General features: G+C 40.6%; 2 protein-coding genes across 2 annotated transcripts in view; both read left to right on the top strand.

Annotated features, from left to right (window-relative positions):
• Positions 1-15,955, top strand: part of WWOX (WW domain containing oxidoreductase) — a 1,243,064-nt gene that overhangs the window by 702,091 nt on the left and 525,018 nt on the right. The gene's annotated exons all lie outside the window — the stretch shown is intronic.
• LOC118842884 (short transmembrane mitochondrial protein 1-like) lies at positions 11,383-14,684 on the top strand. The gene is made up of 2 exons (XM_036750185.1): positions 11,383-11,488; positions 14,647-14,684. The coding sequence occupies exons 1-2, from the start codon at positions 11,383-11,385 to the stop codon at positions 14,682-14,684; spliced, it is 144 nt and encodes a 47-aa protein (XP_036606080.1).

Raw genomic sequence — 15,955 nt, 5'->3', positions numbered from 1 at the left:
AAGATCTATGGTACATATTATATAATTAATTATTGTGTACAAGAGATTAAAGAGGCAGCTAGGTGGTGCAGTGGATAAAGCACTGGTCCTGGAGTGAGGAAAAACTGAGTTCAAATGTGGCCTCAGATGCTTTCTAGCTATGTGACCCCCAGGGAAGTCACTTAACCCTGTTTGCCTGAGTTTCCTCATCTGTAAAATGAGCTGGAGAAGAAAATGGCAAACCATTGCTGTATTTTTGCAAAGAAAATCCCAAATGGGGTCATGAAGAGTCAGCCACAATTGAAACTGAACCAAATAATGGCAAACTAAAAAACAACTAAATATTAACAAAAGGTTAGAAGATCAGAATAGCTTGAGAAATTGGAACAAAGAAGGATAAACAGTATGACAAAGTAATTTACAAATTACTTTCCTCAAAACAACCTTTGTGGAAAGTACACAAAATGTTCAGAGAAAACTGAGACTTGTTTGAATTGATGCAGAACAAAATGAGCAGAATGAGGAGAGCAATTTATGTAACATAAAAACACAATTTTTAAAGACTTAAAAACTCTTTATCAACCCTAAAACCAACCCTGGTTGTAAAATATTGATGAAAAAGAATATTAAGTATTCAGATAAAGAGTTGAAAGATTCAGATGGCCAGTGTGGAAATTTGTTTTGTGTAATTATGCATATTAGTTTTGAGTTTTGTCTTCCTTCCTTCCTTCCTTCCTTCCTTCCTTCCTTCCTTCCTCTCTTTCTCTCCCCAGGGGACTGTAAGAGGACTGAGGTGGGTGGGAGAGATATTAAATGCTTATTAATTGGAAAAATGTAATTAAAAAAGAAACAATCTCAAAGATAAGTGACTTTCCCTATGTCATACAATTTGTAATTATCAGAGCTGGGGTTAGGAGAACACAGGTCTCCTAACTCCAAGTCTATTGCTGTCTATACTGTATTGCACTTCTTGTATAGTAGATAACAAACCAAATTAGTGTAGTCTAATTAACATTTCATAACATATTTTCCTTTCCTTTTCCCTACATAATGATCAATATAAGTTGCTTTTAAAAAAGTGCTTGAAATATGATCTGAATCCATTCTCAATATGGTCTACAACTATGTGGCATAATCCCTTTCAAGTCTAAAACCAAAGTATCCACATTTTATTAAATCATGTTTAATATTAAAGCATTATAGGCATCCAAAGAGTAGAAATCAAAGTTAAAAGTCTTCCCTCATTTTCAGCTAGTGTCTTATTTATTTAAGCATTGTTCAATCGAGCTCTTCTAAATATTTATCATGGTTAAGTGAACAATCATTTGGAGACAGATTCGGTTTTATGATGTAGGTTTGCAGGTTGTCTTAATTGTAACTCTTCCTTGTGGTTTATGTGTTATTGGAACTTGAAGGCTTATACTTTATGAGGCTGGGTAATGAGGAGAGAAAAAGCATACTAAATGTATTTGCTAAGAGACTTGGCTATTTGTAGCTCAACACCCCCACCCCTTATGGAACACCTCTGTGACTAAATACAACCTCATATGTATTAGCTTGAATTCTGTGATATATCACAATTGACAGCACATTCCTCCTTCCACCTGCATGGAGTAAATAGTTCATGTTTTAACATCCCCATTTTATAGGTGAGGAAACTGAGGCTCACAGATATCACATGACTTCAAGGTCATGTAACTACTCATTAGTCTATCCAATTTGTCACAATATCAAAGATTTAAAGCTGAAAGGGAGCTTAGAGGCTGTGTAGTCCATCATGCTCATTATGTAGATAAGGGAACTGAGTCCCAAAGAGCTTAAATAACTTTGCCAAGTTTAGATGTTACATAAATGATAGAGATAGGTAGATGATAGATAAATGAATAGATAGATGGATAGATGATAGAGGGATCGATTGATGGATGGATGGATGGATAAATAGATGAACAAATAGATTATAAAAGGATAGATGATAGAGTATTAGATGGAAGATAGAGGGATAGATAGATGATGGATGGATAGACAATGGTAGATAGATGATAGATAGAGGGATAAATAGATAGAACATTTATTAAACATTTGTTATTATGGCCCTGAGCTATGTGTTGGAGATACAAATACAAGAAAGCAAGACAGGCCCTGTTCACAAGGAACTTACATTCTAAGGAAAAAAAAGACAGTACATCAAAGGATGCTAGGAATGGGGAGGGAAGGGTATAGTGAGCAGATAACTGGGAAGTCTAGGCCCTGCCTGCCTCTGAAAGGCAGAGGATCTATGGTTATAATCCAAGTTTCTGGTGGGGTAGAAAAGATTTGAGAATAAAGTGATGAGATGGCCTGAAAGTAACTTGGAGGCTCAAGCCTAATTTTTAATATATGATGATTTCATTTACTCATCTGCTAATCCATCAAACAGTTTCTATGAGTGTAAGGAAGTAGGAGATAGGATATTAAGTATAATGGTTAATAATTGAAGTCAACAAATATTTATTACATGTCTGCTATGTGTAAGGCACTCTGTTAAGCACTGGACATTAAAAAAACTACTGCCCTCAGTGAGCTGTGTGGAAGAGCAACATGCGTGTGGATAAGTAAATATAAGGTAAATTAAGGAAGAGAGAGTAACAACAATTGGGGTATTAAAGAAAACTTTGCAGAGGAAGTGAAAGCTGGCCTAAACCTTGAAATAGAGGTGAAAACAAAGGTAAGGATGGACTGAATTCCAGGAATGAGGGATAACTTTTACGGATATGCAAAGGGAGAAGATAGCAACCCTAGTTTGGTAAGTCACTAGTAGTCCCATCTGATGAGAAGCTAGAATTTTTGAAGTTAGATTAGTATGACATATGACTGGCAAGGTAGATACTATCAAGGTTGGCAAGGATCTCCACGGCCAGGCTGAGGCAATTGGGAGCCACTGAAGCTTTCTGAGAGGGCTAGACAATGGGCAGATGAGTAATATGGAGTAAGACTGGAAAGATTAGCACTAGATTGTATAGTTAAGTCCAGGATGGAGCAGTGAAAGAGTTTAGTCCACTTGCCAGAAAACCATGACTATGAGTTATATTGTCTTCCTGAAAAGAAAGTCTGCTTTAAAAAACCCAAAATAATAACAGAAAGTTTTATGGAAAGTATATAATCAGAGAAGAAGGAATTAGATCCCCCACAAGCTGCAATGGTTTGAGGTATCTTTTTTCTAATCACCTTGCTAAGATATAAATGAGGAACAGTAGGGTCTGTGAGATCAGAACAGATCAAACACACTTCTAGTTGAAGTGAGGGTAAAGTCAGTTGGTCAATAAACATTTATTAAGCACCTACTCTCTACCAGGCATTATACTAAGTGCTGTGGATACAAGGCAAAAAAACAGTTCCCACCCTCACAGAGTTCACAGTTTAATGGTAAAAGAGGTGTCAGAGAGGAAGTTGGTTCTTGTATTGAGGCTTGAAGGATGAGCTGGATGTCAAGAGGCAGGAATGAGACAGGGATTTGGGGTTTAAAGGACTTTTCCTTGCGTGGGGAATATCTTGAGCAAATAGGAAGGTATAATGTTCAGGGGAGCAATGAGTGGTTCATAGTGGCTGGATCATAAAGTGGGAGATAGTGTAGAAAATAAGGGTGAAAATATAGGCTGGAGCCAGATAATGGGGGGCTTTGAATGTCAAATTCAGTAGACATTGAGGAGCCACCAAATTATTTTTTGTTGATTCATGCTTCTTATAAGGCAATGAGGAAAGAGAAGCTCTATGTCAAAGTATAAATGTACACAGATCTAGAAAAAAATGCATGAACTCTTCCTCTGCCTCCCATTAGTTACAGCATTTTACCATCCTAGCCTGGATTCATGTATGAATAAGTTTCCACCATTAAATCCATGAATTATTTAAAATACTGTCAATTTATTTTGTATCAGCCTTAAAGGAGAATGTATTGCATATGCTTCCACTTCAAGTGCACCCATCATTCCATCTTGGAGAGCTCTACTTTGTGTGTTTCCAAGGTGTGTCGATAATTAGACATTTTCAAATATCATAGGTGGAATAAAGCTCTGTATTGAGGCCTCTGTAGGCACTATCTGTTTGTAAAACCATGCTGCAATCTATATGTACTAGGCCATTTCTAGACTGTCTTTGATAACTCTTAGAGAAGATAGATATTCAATAAATGTCCTCTAATGCATTCTGGCTTCATAAAATGTATTAATGACTTCTTTGGGAAGTGAAGAGAGCCCTGAATCCAATTCTTCATTACTTTAGAAGATCATAAAAGCAAAAGTAAATGATTTCCTCTGGTCTGTATACGATATTTCAGATTTTTAAAAGATCTATAATTTTACTGATGTGGGTGCTCCTTCCACCTATGGCAGACCCCAGCTTTTCCTAACCTTAGGAAAATCATTGGGTCATGGATTTAGAGTGGAAAGGGAACTTTATCTCTTCTGACTATACCTTCATTTCACAGATAGGGAAACTTATGCTCAGAAGAGGTTGTGAATTACCTAAGGTCATATAATTAGGAAGCAGAAGATCCAGAATTTGAGCCAAGGACCTAGGACTTCAGACAGCACTTTCTTTCTATACCTCACAGCTCCTAGTGGTCAGCGTTGTTTGATGAGCATTGTGTATATTGGTCCTTGGATTATTATCTAAGCCCCCATATCTATTATCTACGACCAGGGGCCCCATGATTACTCTAATAATAGAAGACTTTCCAGCTCTAGTGTCAGAGTTTGTGCTCTGCTTTCACAGCATTTGAGTGCTCAAAGTCATCTCTGTGAAATAATGAGGGGCCATAAAATTGTATTATAGAAGCCCCTGCACAGTCATCACTTAAATGAAGTAAATGTGTGTGTGTGTGTGTTTGTGTTTTAGGAATTTGCTTGGGCCTCAACAGCCACCTTAGTCATGCTCATAGCTACTGAGGAGACTGCAACATGGAAGCATCAGTGCAAGGGAAAGCAGGCTTTGCTGGTGTCAGAGAAAGGTCTGTCAGTGCCTTGGAAAACAGGTTCTGGACTGCCAGTGCTGGGCCAGAGAGCTGAGGAGCAGAGGAAATAGAATAGGTCACTAGGACAGGATATCTTGCATTTTGGAAGCTGTGAGCACTCCACCAAACCTGAGAGAAGGAGCACAGAATCCAGCTGGAGCTGGTTCTTACTATCCAAAATTAAGTTAGGGCATATACCTACACCAATGAACTGTGAAATCCTCCCATCGTGGAAGGAGACTGAGATACTTTGAGATCCAGTGCTCAAGGAAACATAATCAGAGGGCAGGGGTCAGGAAGTGAATGATAAGGAAAAGGGGATAGGGGAGATTAAAAATACCAAAGATTTTAAGAAGAAGAAAACCCAAAGACCTTGAACATAAATAGATAAATCAACAGGAAAAACAATAACAACAGAAGAAAATATGACCTCCAGATCTAGTAAATGAGTTCAGCTTCTAGGAATAAATACTTCAGAAAAAAAAAAAGAAAAATGATTGAACAATTGATGAGACTGCAGACCCTGTGGAATTTGAAGAAAACATTGAACAATATACTATTCCTGAATAGTATAAAAAATAAATGAAAATCATAATAGCAGAATTTATATCCTGACAAACAAATATAATGTGCATAATAGAAAAAAAAACTTTGAAATGGCAAGCTTCAGAAACAAAAGAGAGAACAATAGACTGGGAATGTAAATACACAGAAATGAAGAACAACCTAGAAGTGAAGCAATAATGCAACCTTAGAAGAAAAGATGCTCACTATGCAAGGAAAACATACTGAATTCAAAGACAGGATAGGATGTTCAGAGATAAAAGGATCATAGGTCTCCCAGAAGAAGACAAGACAACAAAATCTTGACACCATGTTAAAGGAAATAATAAAAGAAAATTGCCCAGAACTTTTGACCATAGAAAAGGAAATTCCGATTAAAAGAATTCACAGGTCACCTCCACAAAAGGAAAGGAAGAAAAAGAAAACAAGGCTGCAAAGTCCATGATGCAAAGTGGTTAAATTTAACAGTTCAATTTCAGAAATAAGCTCTGACAGTCACCAAGAGAAAAGACTTCCAAATGCAATGGAAAGGACATTTGAATAATGCAAGACTATTCCATACCCACTAGAAAAATGAGAAGAATGGAATATTGTGTTCCAAAGAGCACTGGAGTTCAGGATGCAGCCCAACCTGTCCTGCAAATCTGAGCTTGACCACTGCGGAGTGCTTTATCTCCAGCACTCGCGCTACTGTCCTCCCACTGCTAGCCCGTCCTCTCACTCACCAAGTCGCAGCATGATGAGTCTTCGGGGCGCCACCGGCCTCCACGACCCTCTGGAGGAAGAACCAGACAGAACACCTGAGGTAATCAGGGAGCTCTTTATTCCCTCCCGACTACATCCCCGACCGGCGCACTTCCTCCAAGCGAGTGCTCTTATAGCTTTACCCCTCCCTATGCGAGCTCTATCGTCCAATCACAGGCTGAGTCCTACTTTATCTCCTAATATGGCAGCAAGCTCGCTCTAAGTGTTCCCGCCCCCAACATCTCCCGTTCCCGCCCCCAACATCTCCCCCTTTTTGTTTTTACAAGGTGAAACAACCTGGTACAGCCTTGCAGATAGCTTTAGCAGGATAAATGAGACCCAGGCATCACCGGGTGCGAGGTGCCCTGTCTTAGGTCGTCCCCTAATACCCTAAGCCTTACCCGTCCTAGGCACCCAACACCTTCGGGGCCTGTCTTAGGTGGCCGGGCACGGGGAAGTTGCCCGTCTCTGGGCACGCCTCGTCTTACCCCAAGGTGTTACATGTCTTCCATGGCGGCGAGCCAAACCTGTGGGTCTCCCCCAGCTTCCATGGCCATAATAGCCTTTAATTAAAAGGGCCGTAGAGGCCCCTAGGCCTCCCCAGGTTGCAAACCAATTCTTCACCCTCTGAAACCATTGTACCACGCTTTTCTGTATTTCTAAGTTAACTTGGGTCTCAAATAGGGGGCTGACGTTACACAGAGGCCGGGGAGCAATTCACCCGGGCCACTGAGACCAATCCCCCTCTCAAAAAGGCAAGGGCGTTGAGACCCATACAGACCACACAGCACAAAAGATGGACACTAAATAATGAAGAGTTTGAAGCATTTTGAGAAAGAAAAAAAAGAGATTATTTACCTTTCAAATACTCTGAACAACAGAAATAAAGGAGTGAATAAATACATCAGGTAAAGATGGTAACAGCCACAGAATGAACAGATAAGCCAGAAAGAGACCTCTTTGCTAATGTGCACAAGGAGACAGATAGAAATCTGGTAGAAGTAACAGTGAGTAGGGGGACAGGGAGTATTGTGTATAGAACTTGGCAATACCCTACCTATAGGTGAATTCTTCTTTTGTGGGACTGCACTACAACATGAGAGGGTACATAAAAGGGGAGTAGCAAGATAGAGATGAGTGAGTTATGTGGTAGGGTCAAATCAATCACTAACAATGAGGGGAAGATGACCTCTGTGGTCCCAGAAAGAGAAGAACTTGCAGGGGAGTGGGTGAAGAGGAGAGGGTTAAGACTGAAAAGGAAAGAGGCCTTACTTTGGAAGTAGAAGGGTCTCCACTGGTGAGTGTTCCAATGAATGAAGAGATAGACAGCCAAGGGAGAGGAGGCTTTCACATGGGATGAGGCCTGGGGGATTTGGTGCTTGAAAAGTCTACTTGTCCTGAGGTATGGGGAAGAGTTGGAACCTCTGGGGACAAGTGACGCCTGGAGGAGTGGAAGAGCATGGGCTCATAGAGGAGATTTCCAGGCAAAGATACAAAAATCATCAACAAGAGAGAGTATAGATCAGTGGTAGGCTGCATAATGAGGGACATGGTAGAAGAGGGCCCCTACCATGGATCAGTGCTAAGTAGATGTTGTTCCAGGCCTGGAAGATTTGAGTTCAATATGGCCTCAGACACTTACTAGTTGTGTGACTCTGGGCAAGTCATTTAACCCTGTTTGCCTGAGTTTTCTCACCTATTAATGGGGATAATAATTAGCACCTACCTCCCACAGCTGTTGTGAGGATCAAATAAGATAATTATTGTAAAACACTTAGCACAGTGTCTGGCGCATAGCAGGGACTATATAAATGTTAGCTGCTATTACCAGTAGTAGTAGTAGCAGCAGCAGCAGCAGCAGCAGTAGTAGTCGTAGTAGTGGTGGTAGTAATAGTAGCAATGATAATAATAATAATAAGCGTCATTCTGGAAATGAGGTACAACAGACAAGAGGAATCCATGGGACAAGCCCTAAAAGGCAGTGGCACAAAGCACCCAGAGGGGACACCCTAGGATGGATACCTTGGAAGCTTTTATAGCATGAAGAATATAGAGAAAAGAGAGAGAGAGAGACCAGACAATTATTGCAATCATGAAACAGAGAATGAGGGTCTAGATCAAATAGGAAGACGAAATGAACAATGAAAAAAGTAGAAAAATAATTTTTGTTGAAGGGCACACGAAAAAGAAATTTAAGAATTAAGGATTTGTGGAAGTGGCAGATCCACATGTTACATATTGCACCCATTTCCAGACTTTTTCAATGTATTGATCAGTTATGCTCCTCCCCCCACCCCTTTTTCCTCTTCAAAAAATATTATTTATCATATGGAAAAGCTCTGTGGGAGGGAGAAGGAGAGAGATACTTGGGACACTAGGATGATATAAGAAACAGAAAAATCATTATGTATAATACATTTTTAAACACATGCTTTCAGTTTGTGTAATTTATTGGTTACTAAAACTTTTCTAAAAGTTTGATGTAAAAGTTGGGCACAAAGTGCTAATTAGCACATACATCAAATAATTATTTGCCTTTTTCTTGTTCACATCTCTTTTTGTGGGAATGGGGGAGGGGGCTCACTGGATTGGGATGGGCCAGTTCCTCATGAAAGGAAGAACCTAGGCCTTGGGACTTCATGGGCTAAATTTTCATGACCTGTGGGAGACTAGTGCTAAAACATTTTGGAGCCAAGTTTTCTTTTATTCTAACCATTGCATTCCAGAGCAGATATTGAAAGGGGAATAGGGACAAGACAGTGAAAGAAGCAGGGAAGATTGAACTATATGAGCTGGAATCCACGGAGGGCAAAGAGAAACTTCCTTTTCTGCCAAATAGTTTGGTGGGACCATAGAGGATGTGAAGGCAAGTAACATTTTATATCTGGAAAGGTAGAGTGAAGCCTGATTACCAGTCACTTAAAATACCAAATAAAGGAGTTTTAATTTTAATCTACAAGCAAAAGGAAGCCACTAGAGCTTTTTCATCCAGAGAGTAACATGATCAAATCAGCATCTTAGGAACAGCAATTTGGAAAATGGATGGGGTGGTGTGTGTACTGGAAGCGGAAAGAGCTAAATAGGAGGCCCTTACAATGGTCCAGACAAGATATGATAGGGGTCTGAACCAGAGTAGTAGCCACAAATAGAGAGAAGGGGAGAGATGTGAGAGTTGGTGTGGTCCTCATTGTATAAATGATGAAGCTGCAGCTTGGGGTAAATAGCAGCTTGCCCAAGGTTGCCTGGGCAGTCTGTGTGTGGTGGAGGTGGGATTTGAGCCCACCCCTTTTTACCTGAAGTCCAGTGCTCTTTCTACTACTCTGTGTGCCACATTGACTCACTAACCAGAAGTGAGAAAGTCATCGATGCAATGTCTAATTTGGAGACCTCTGGAGACGACGTCCTTTTGTTAAAAAAAAAAAAAAAAGGCAGGTTTATGCTCTAGGATTTGTGCAAATCATTTCCAGCACAGGTTAGAAGCTACTTTCTTTTCAAGAGAATGTATCTCTTCTTCACTACTTCCCTATCTCCCTTCCCATGTTAAAAAAAAAAAATAACAATACACTGTACTTTGCTAAGGGAGAAGCTGTCATGGACAATTTTTAGAAAATAGGCCCATCTTCATTTCATCATATTACCTCTCCATAAGAAGTCAAAATTCAGTTAAAAATCATAAATTCTTTTTTACCATCGGAAGCAGCCTGAGTGGTATATTTCTTGAACTTTAGGATACCATAAACCCAACTCATTTATTTGCACTAACAAGAGTGGGCATCCTCCTTGCACATGTCGTTCCTGGAAATTACTGACATGGCCTCTCAGACCACAGGTTTATGGAAGCATATGGTCAAATCCTTATGCAGACAGATTGCCTTTCTCCTAAGATGGCTCTATTAGAATATCAAATATTGCTCAGTACCGAATAAAGGTACTCTTCCTGCTCTTGATTTAAACCCGACGTTCCTTTGGAATACTTGTCATAGTGATATTTCCCCATGTCTCTCTCTTACATCCTCTCTTTGCTGTTTCTAAATTGCCTACTTAAAGCAGGGGATGGGCCCTTCAGTTTCTCATAAATTAATAAGGCATCTGTGAATATTTGCTAGCTGATGCTTAGAGTCCTCGTCGGTTCGAATACAGGGAATGTTTAAACTGGGAGCAGATAAAGGCAGCTTTCTTCTTGGAAATGTTCTTCCAATACGAAGCAAACGATTATTAATCTCGACTGCCTGCTACTTTCATTTACCATGTGGCTGCTCGTGGGATTACAGGCACAAAGGTTTCATAAATTTCAAATGAAATATGAACATTTGTTGTCAAAATAGCGTTAAGCTATAAAAGCTATGCTAGTGGTAGCCCAGCTTTTTTTATTATAACATTTATAACCATCGGTGTTCACGTGTTCCAGAGCACAAATAATTTCTTCTTTCAATTCTGCAATTTTCCCCCCACTGCTTTGTACCCAGATGACAGGCAGCAGAAGCCTTCTGTATTGACTAGCCTCCTATGTCCCTCTGCTTAGGGGAAGGTGGGGCTTAAACATGCTTTTATTCGAAGGGTGTGCCTACCTGGAATGGGTAGGCCATAAAGGAATTGAGTTGACTTTATTAAATACTAGGATCTGAGAGGCAATATAGGACATTGAAAAGCCTAAAGAACTAGGAAGAAGACTGATTCCTGTCATAGAAGCAAAGAACCATAAAATGGTGAAGCTTGAAGAGAACTTATAGCATGAAACCTGTTATCTCAGAACTAGAAGTTACCTTAGACTGTTACAGCTGTAACAGACCTTAAAACTTGGAAAATAGAATGTAATAACCAGAAGAGACCTTAGAACATAGAATGTCAGAGCTGGAAAAGACCTTAGATACCATCCCCTCCAGACCTAACTTATTGTATGGAGGAGGAGACCAAGCTCCCAAAAAGGGAAGAGATTTTCCTAAAGTAACCTGTTAAGTGGCTGAACTCCTTCCACATGGATAGACCAGAAATAAACTCCTCCTTCCTTTTTTCTCACACAGTTTTCCACTGCTTACTTCTCTCAGAGTGAAGGGTAGAGCTTATTGGTCTAGGCTCTTGCTTCAGTGACTGCTACTGCTATCATCACCATGATCCAGTTTTTGCTTGGATTTACACTCTGCAATGTTGTTGAGATGTATCTGTCTAAGAAATATGAAATTCTGAATTTGGCAAAAAAAAAAAAAAAAACTTTAAGATTTATTTTTAAATATGAATGCTAAGGGGTAGAGCCAAGATGGCAGCTGGAAAGCAGGGACTTGCATGAGCTCCCCCAACAGGTCCCTCCAAAAACCTATAAAAAATGGCTCTGAACAAATTCTAGAACTGCAGAACCCACAAAATAGCAGAGGGAAGCAGTGCTCCAACCCAGGACAGCCTGGATGGTCACTGGGTAAGGTCTATTGCAGGGAACTGGGAGTGGAATCCAGCAGAGCCCAGTGTGAGCCACGCCTGGACCAACCAGACTGGGAGCCCAGCAGAACAGGCCCTAGCATCCTGAATCGGTTAGTTGTGGCAGTTACCAGACTTCTCAACCCACAAACACCAAAGACAACAGAGAAGAGCTGCAGAGCCCATGCAGTAGTGGACGGAAGCAGGGCTCCAGCCCAGGACAGCCTGGATGGTCCCTGGGTAAGGTCTATCATGCATGGAGCTGGGAATGGAGCAGAGCAGAGCCCAGTGTGGGCAGCGGCAGGACCAAACAGAATGGGAGCCAGGTGGAACAGGCCCTAGTGCCCTGAATCAGTGAGCTGTGGCAGTTACCAGACTTCTCAACCCACAAACACCAAAGACAACAGAGAAGGTTAGTGGGAAAAGTTGCAGGGACAGAGTGAAAGGAGTTTGTGGTTCAGCCACCGCCCCAGGGGCAGCAGGGGTGGTGCAGCTACAGAACTACAGCTGCAGTTGCTTCAGGCCCCAGGCCCACCTGCTGAAAGGAATTAAGTGGTGGATCAGAGCAGGAGTGCAGAGCCTGCTTAAGATCCCAGTCAGGTCCAGGTTGGTGGTTCTTGGAGGAGGAGGAGCACTGGTGTGGCAGAGCTGGCTATATAGAAATAGCTCTGAAAACAACACTGCATACCCTAAAGCTTGGAACAAAGTACTCTGTACTCTACAAGCAGTCATACCTTGATGAAAAACTCAAGGGTCAAGTAGTTGACTGGGAACATGGCCAGGCAGCAAAAATGGACTCAGATTCAGGCTCAGACTTTGGAATCTTTCTTTGGTGACAAAGAAGACGAAAACATACAGCCAGAAGAAGTCAACAAAGTCAAAGAGCCTACATCAAAACCCTCCAAGAAAAACATGAACTGGTCTCAGGCCATGGAAGAGCTCAAAAAGGATTTGGAAAAGCAAGTAAGATAAGTAGAGGAAAAACTGGGAAGAGAAATGAGAGAGATGTGAGAAATCCATGAAAAACAAGTCAATGACTTGCTAAAGGAGACCCAAAAAAATGCTGAAAAAATATACTGAAGAAAATAACACCTTAAAAAATAGACTAACTCAAATGGCAAAAGAGCTCCAAAAAGCCAATGAGGAGAAGAATGCCTAGAAAGGCAGAATTACGCAAATGGAAAAGGAGGTCCAAAAGACCACTGAAGAAAATACTACCTTAAAATTAGATTGGAGCAAGTGGAAGCTAGTGACTTTATGAGAAATCAAGATATTATAAAACAGAACCAAAGGAATGAAAAGGTGGAAGACAATGTAAAATATGTCATTGGAAAAACCACTGACCTGGAGAATAGATCCAGGAGAGATAATTTAAAAATTATTGGACTACCTGAAATCCATAATCAAAAAAAGACCCTAAATATCATCTTTCAAGAAATTATCAAGGAAAACTGCCCTGATATTCTAGAGCCAGAGGGTAAAATAGAAATTGAAAGAATCCACAGATCGCCTCCTGACAAGGATCCCAAAAAGAAAACTCCTAGAAATATTGTCGCCAAATTCCAGAGCTCCCAGATCAAGGAGAAAATACTGCAAGCAGCCAGAAAGAAACAATTTGAGTATTGTTCAAACACAATCAGAATAACACAATATCTAGCAGCTTCTACATTAAGGGATTGAAGGGCTTGGAATACGATATTCCAGAGGTCAGTGGAGCTAGGATTAAAACCAAGAATCATCTACCCAGCAAAACTGAGTATCATGCTCCAAGGCAAAACATAGATTTTCAATAAAAGAGGACTTTCAAGCTTTCTCAGTGAAAAGACCAGAGCTGAATAGAAATGTGACTTTCAAACACAAGAATCAAGAGAAGCATGAAAAGGTAAACAAAAGTGAAATCACGAGGGACTTACTAAAGTTGAACTGTTTTGTTTACATTCCTACATGGAAAGATGATGTGTATGATTCATGAGACTCAGTATTAAGGTAGCTGAAGGGAGTACACACACACACACACACACACACACACACACACACGTGTGTATGTATATATGTATGTGTATATATATATATATATATATATATATATATATATATATATATGTATGTATAGACAGAGGGCACAGGGTGAGTTGAATATGAAGAGATGACATCTAAAAAAATAAAATCAAATTAAGGGATGAGAGAGAAATATATTGAGGGAGGGAGAAAGGGAGAGATAGAATGGGGTAAATTATTTCACATAAAAGTGGCAAGAAAAAGCAGTTCTGTAGGAAGGAAAGAGGGGGCAGGTGAGGGGGAATGAGTGAATCTTGTTGCCATAGGATTTGACCTGAGGAGGAAATAACCTACACACTCAATTGTGTATCTTACCCCACGGGAAAGAAGGAGGAAGAAGATAAAAAAGGGGAAATGATAGAAGGGAGGGCAAATAGGGGGAGGAAGTAATCAAAAACAAACACTTTCGAAAAGGGACAGGGTCAAGGAAGAAAATTGAATAAAGGCGGATAGGTTAGGAAGGAGCAAAATATAGTTAGTCTTTCACAACATGAGTATTGTGGAAGGGTTTTACATAATGATACACATGTGGCCTATGTTGAATTGCTTGCCTTCTTAGGGAGGGTGGGTGGTGAGGGAAGAGGGGAGAGAATTTGGAACTCAAAGTTTTAAAAACAGATGTTCAAAAAAAAAAAAGTTTTTGCCTGCAACTAGGAAATAAGATACACAGGCAATTAGGCATAGAAATTTATCTTGCCCTACAAGAAAGGGAAAAGTGGATGGGAGGGGAGTGGGGTGACAGATGGGAGGGCTGACTGGGGAACAGGGCAACCAGAATATATGCCATCTTGGAGTGGGTGGGAGGGTAGAAATGGGGAGAAAATTTGTAATTCAAACTCTTGTGGAAATCAATGCTGAAAACTAAATATACTAAATAAATTAAATAAATGAATGGGAAAAAAATTAAAATATGAATGCTAAAAAGAAACCCCCTAGCTCTTAGCTCTTAATGCCAACTCTATTTGGGGAGATTGAAAAGGCTTCATGTAGAACATAGGACTTTATTTGGGACTTGAAGGAAGCCAGGAGGCAGAGATAAGGAAGGAGAGCATTCCAGGCCTGAGATACATGCAGAGAGTAGGGAGCTGGGAATGTCTTGTGGAAAGAAGAGCAAGGAGGACTGCACCCCTTGATCTCAGATTGCAGGGTGAGAAGAGCTGGCAACATGTTGGAAGACCAGAAAGCTGAGGAGAGGAGCAGGTTTTGAAGGGTTTTGAATGGGATTTTCTATTTGGTTAGACCCACACTTTAGGAAGACCAATTTGACAGCTGAATGGAGGATAGACTACATTAGAGAGACTTCAGATAGGGAGACCAACCAATTGCAGTACTCCAGGTGTGAAGTGATGAGGACCTCTACCAGAGTGGTGATAGGGTCAGAAGAGAGAAAGGGGCAGATGTGAGAGATGATATGAAGGTAAAATTGACAGGCCTTGGCATCAGATTGGATATGTTTGGGGTTGGCGAGGAGAGGTGAGAGTTGGTGGTACCCCCAACAATAATAATGATATTTAGAAGGTGGGGAGTGTTTGAGGGAAAAGATAATGAATTCCATTTTGGATGTGTTGAGTTTGCAATGTCTACAGGACGTCCAGTTTGAGATGTGCAATAAACAGTTTGAGGTATGCTACTAGAGGTCAGCAGAGAGGTTAGGAGTAGATGAGTAGATCTGAGAATCATCAGCATGATAACTGAATCCTTGGAAGCTGATGAGATCATCAAGTGAACTGGTAGAGAGGGAGAAGAGAAGAAGGCCTAGGACAGAGCCCTGCAGGACACCCCCCTCTTTCTTTACAGATAAGTAAACCTCAGTCCCAGAGAAATTCATTTTTTGCTCAAGGTCACACAGGCAAAAACAATCATTAGAGACAAGATCTGAACCCAGGTCCTCTGATTCCAGAGACAGTAATCTTTCCGCTTAACTATGTTTCTTTCCTAAGTTCTTTTCCTTCTCTGGGGTCTCACTTCCCTCCTTTTTAAAATTGAGAGGTTTGAAAATATAGTCCCTAATGTCACTTCCGGCCCAACACATATGAGTATATAATTTACAATCAACCTCCCCCCTGATTGGGAACAATAATATTCATAGCATACACAGGTGGGTTCCATCTTTCCCCTTCCAAACGATGTCTGTTACAAGCATTAAATCAGGGCATTAATCCCATTGGGATCATGACAGGTCATGTGGACACAAATTCCTGAGAAATTAGAAGG

This window comes from Trichosurus vulpecula, chromosome 3, assembly GCF_011100635.1.
Source record: "Trichosurus vulpecula isolate mTriVul1 chromosome 3, mTriVul1.pri, whole genome shotgun sequence".
Classification (NCBI taxonomy): domain Eukaryota; kingdom Metazoa; phylum Chordata; class Mammalia; order Diprotodontia; family Phalangeridae; genus Trichosurus; species Trichosurus vulpecula.
Note: the sequence above shows the minus strand (reverse complement) of the source record. Positions and strands in the feature narration are given on the sequence as shown.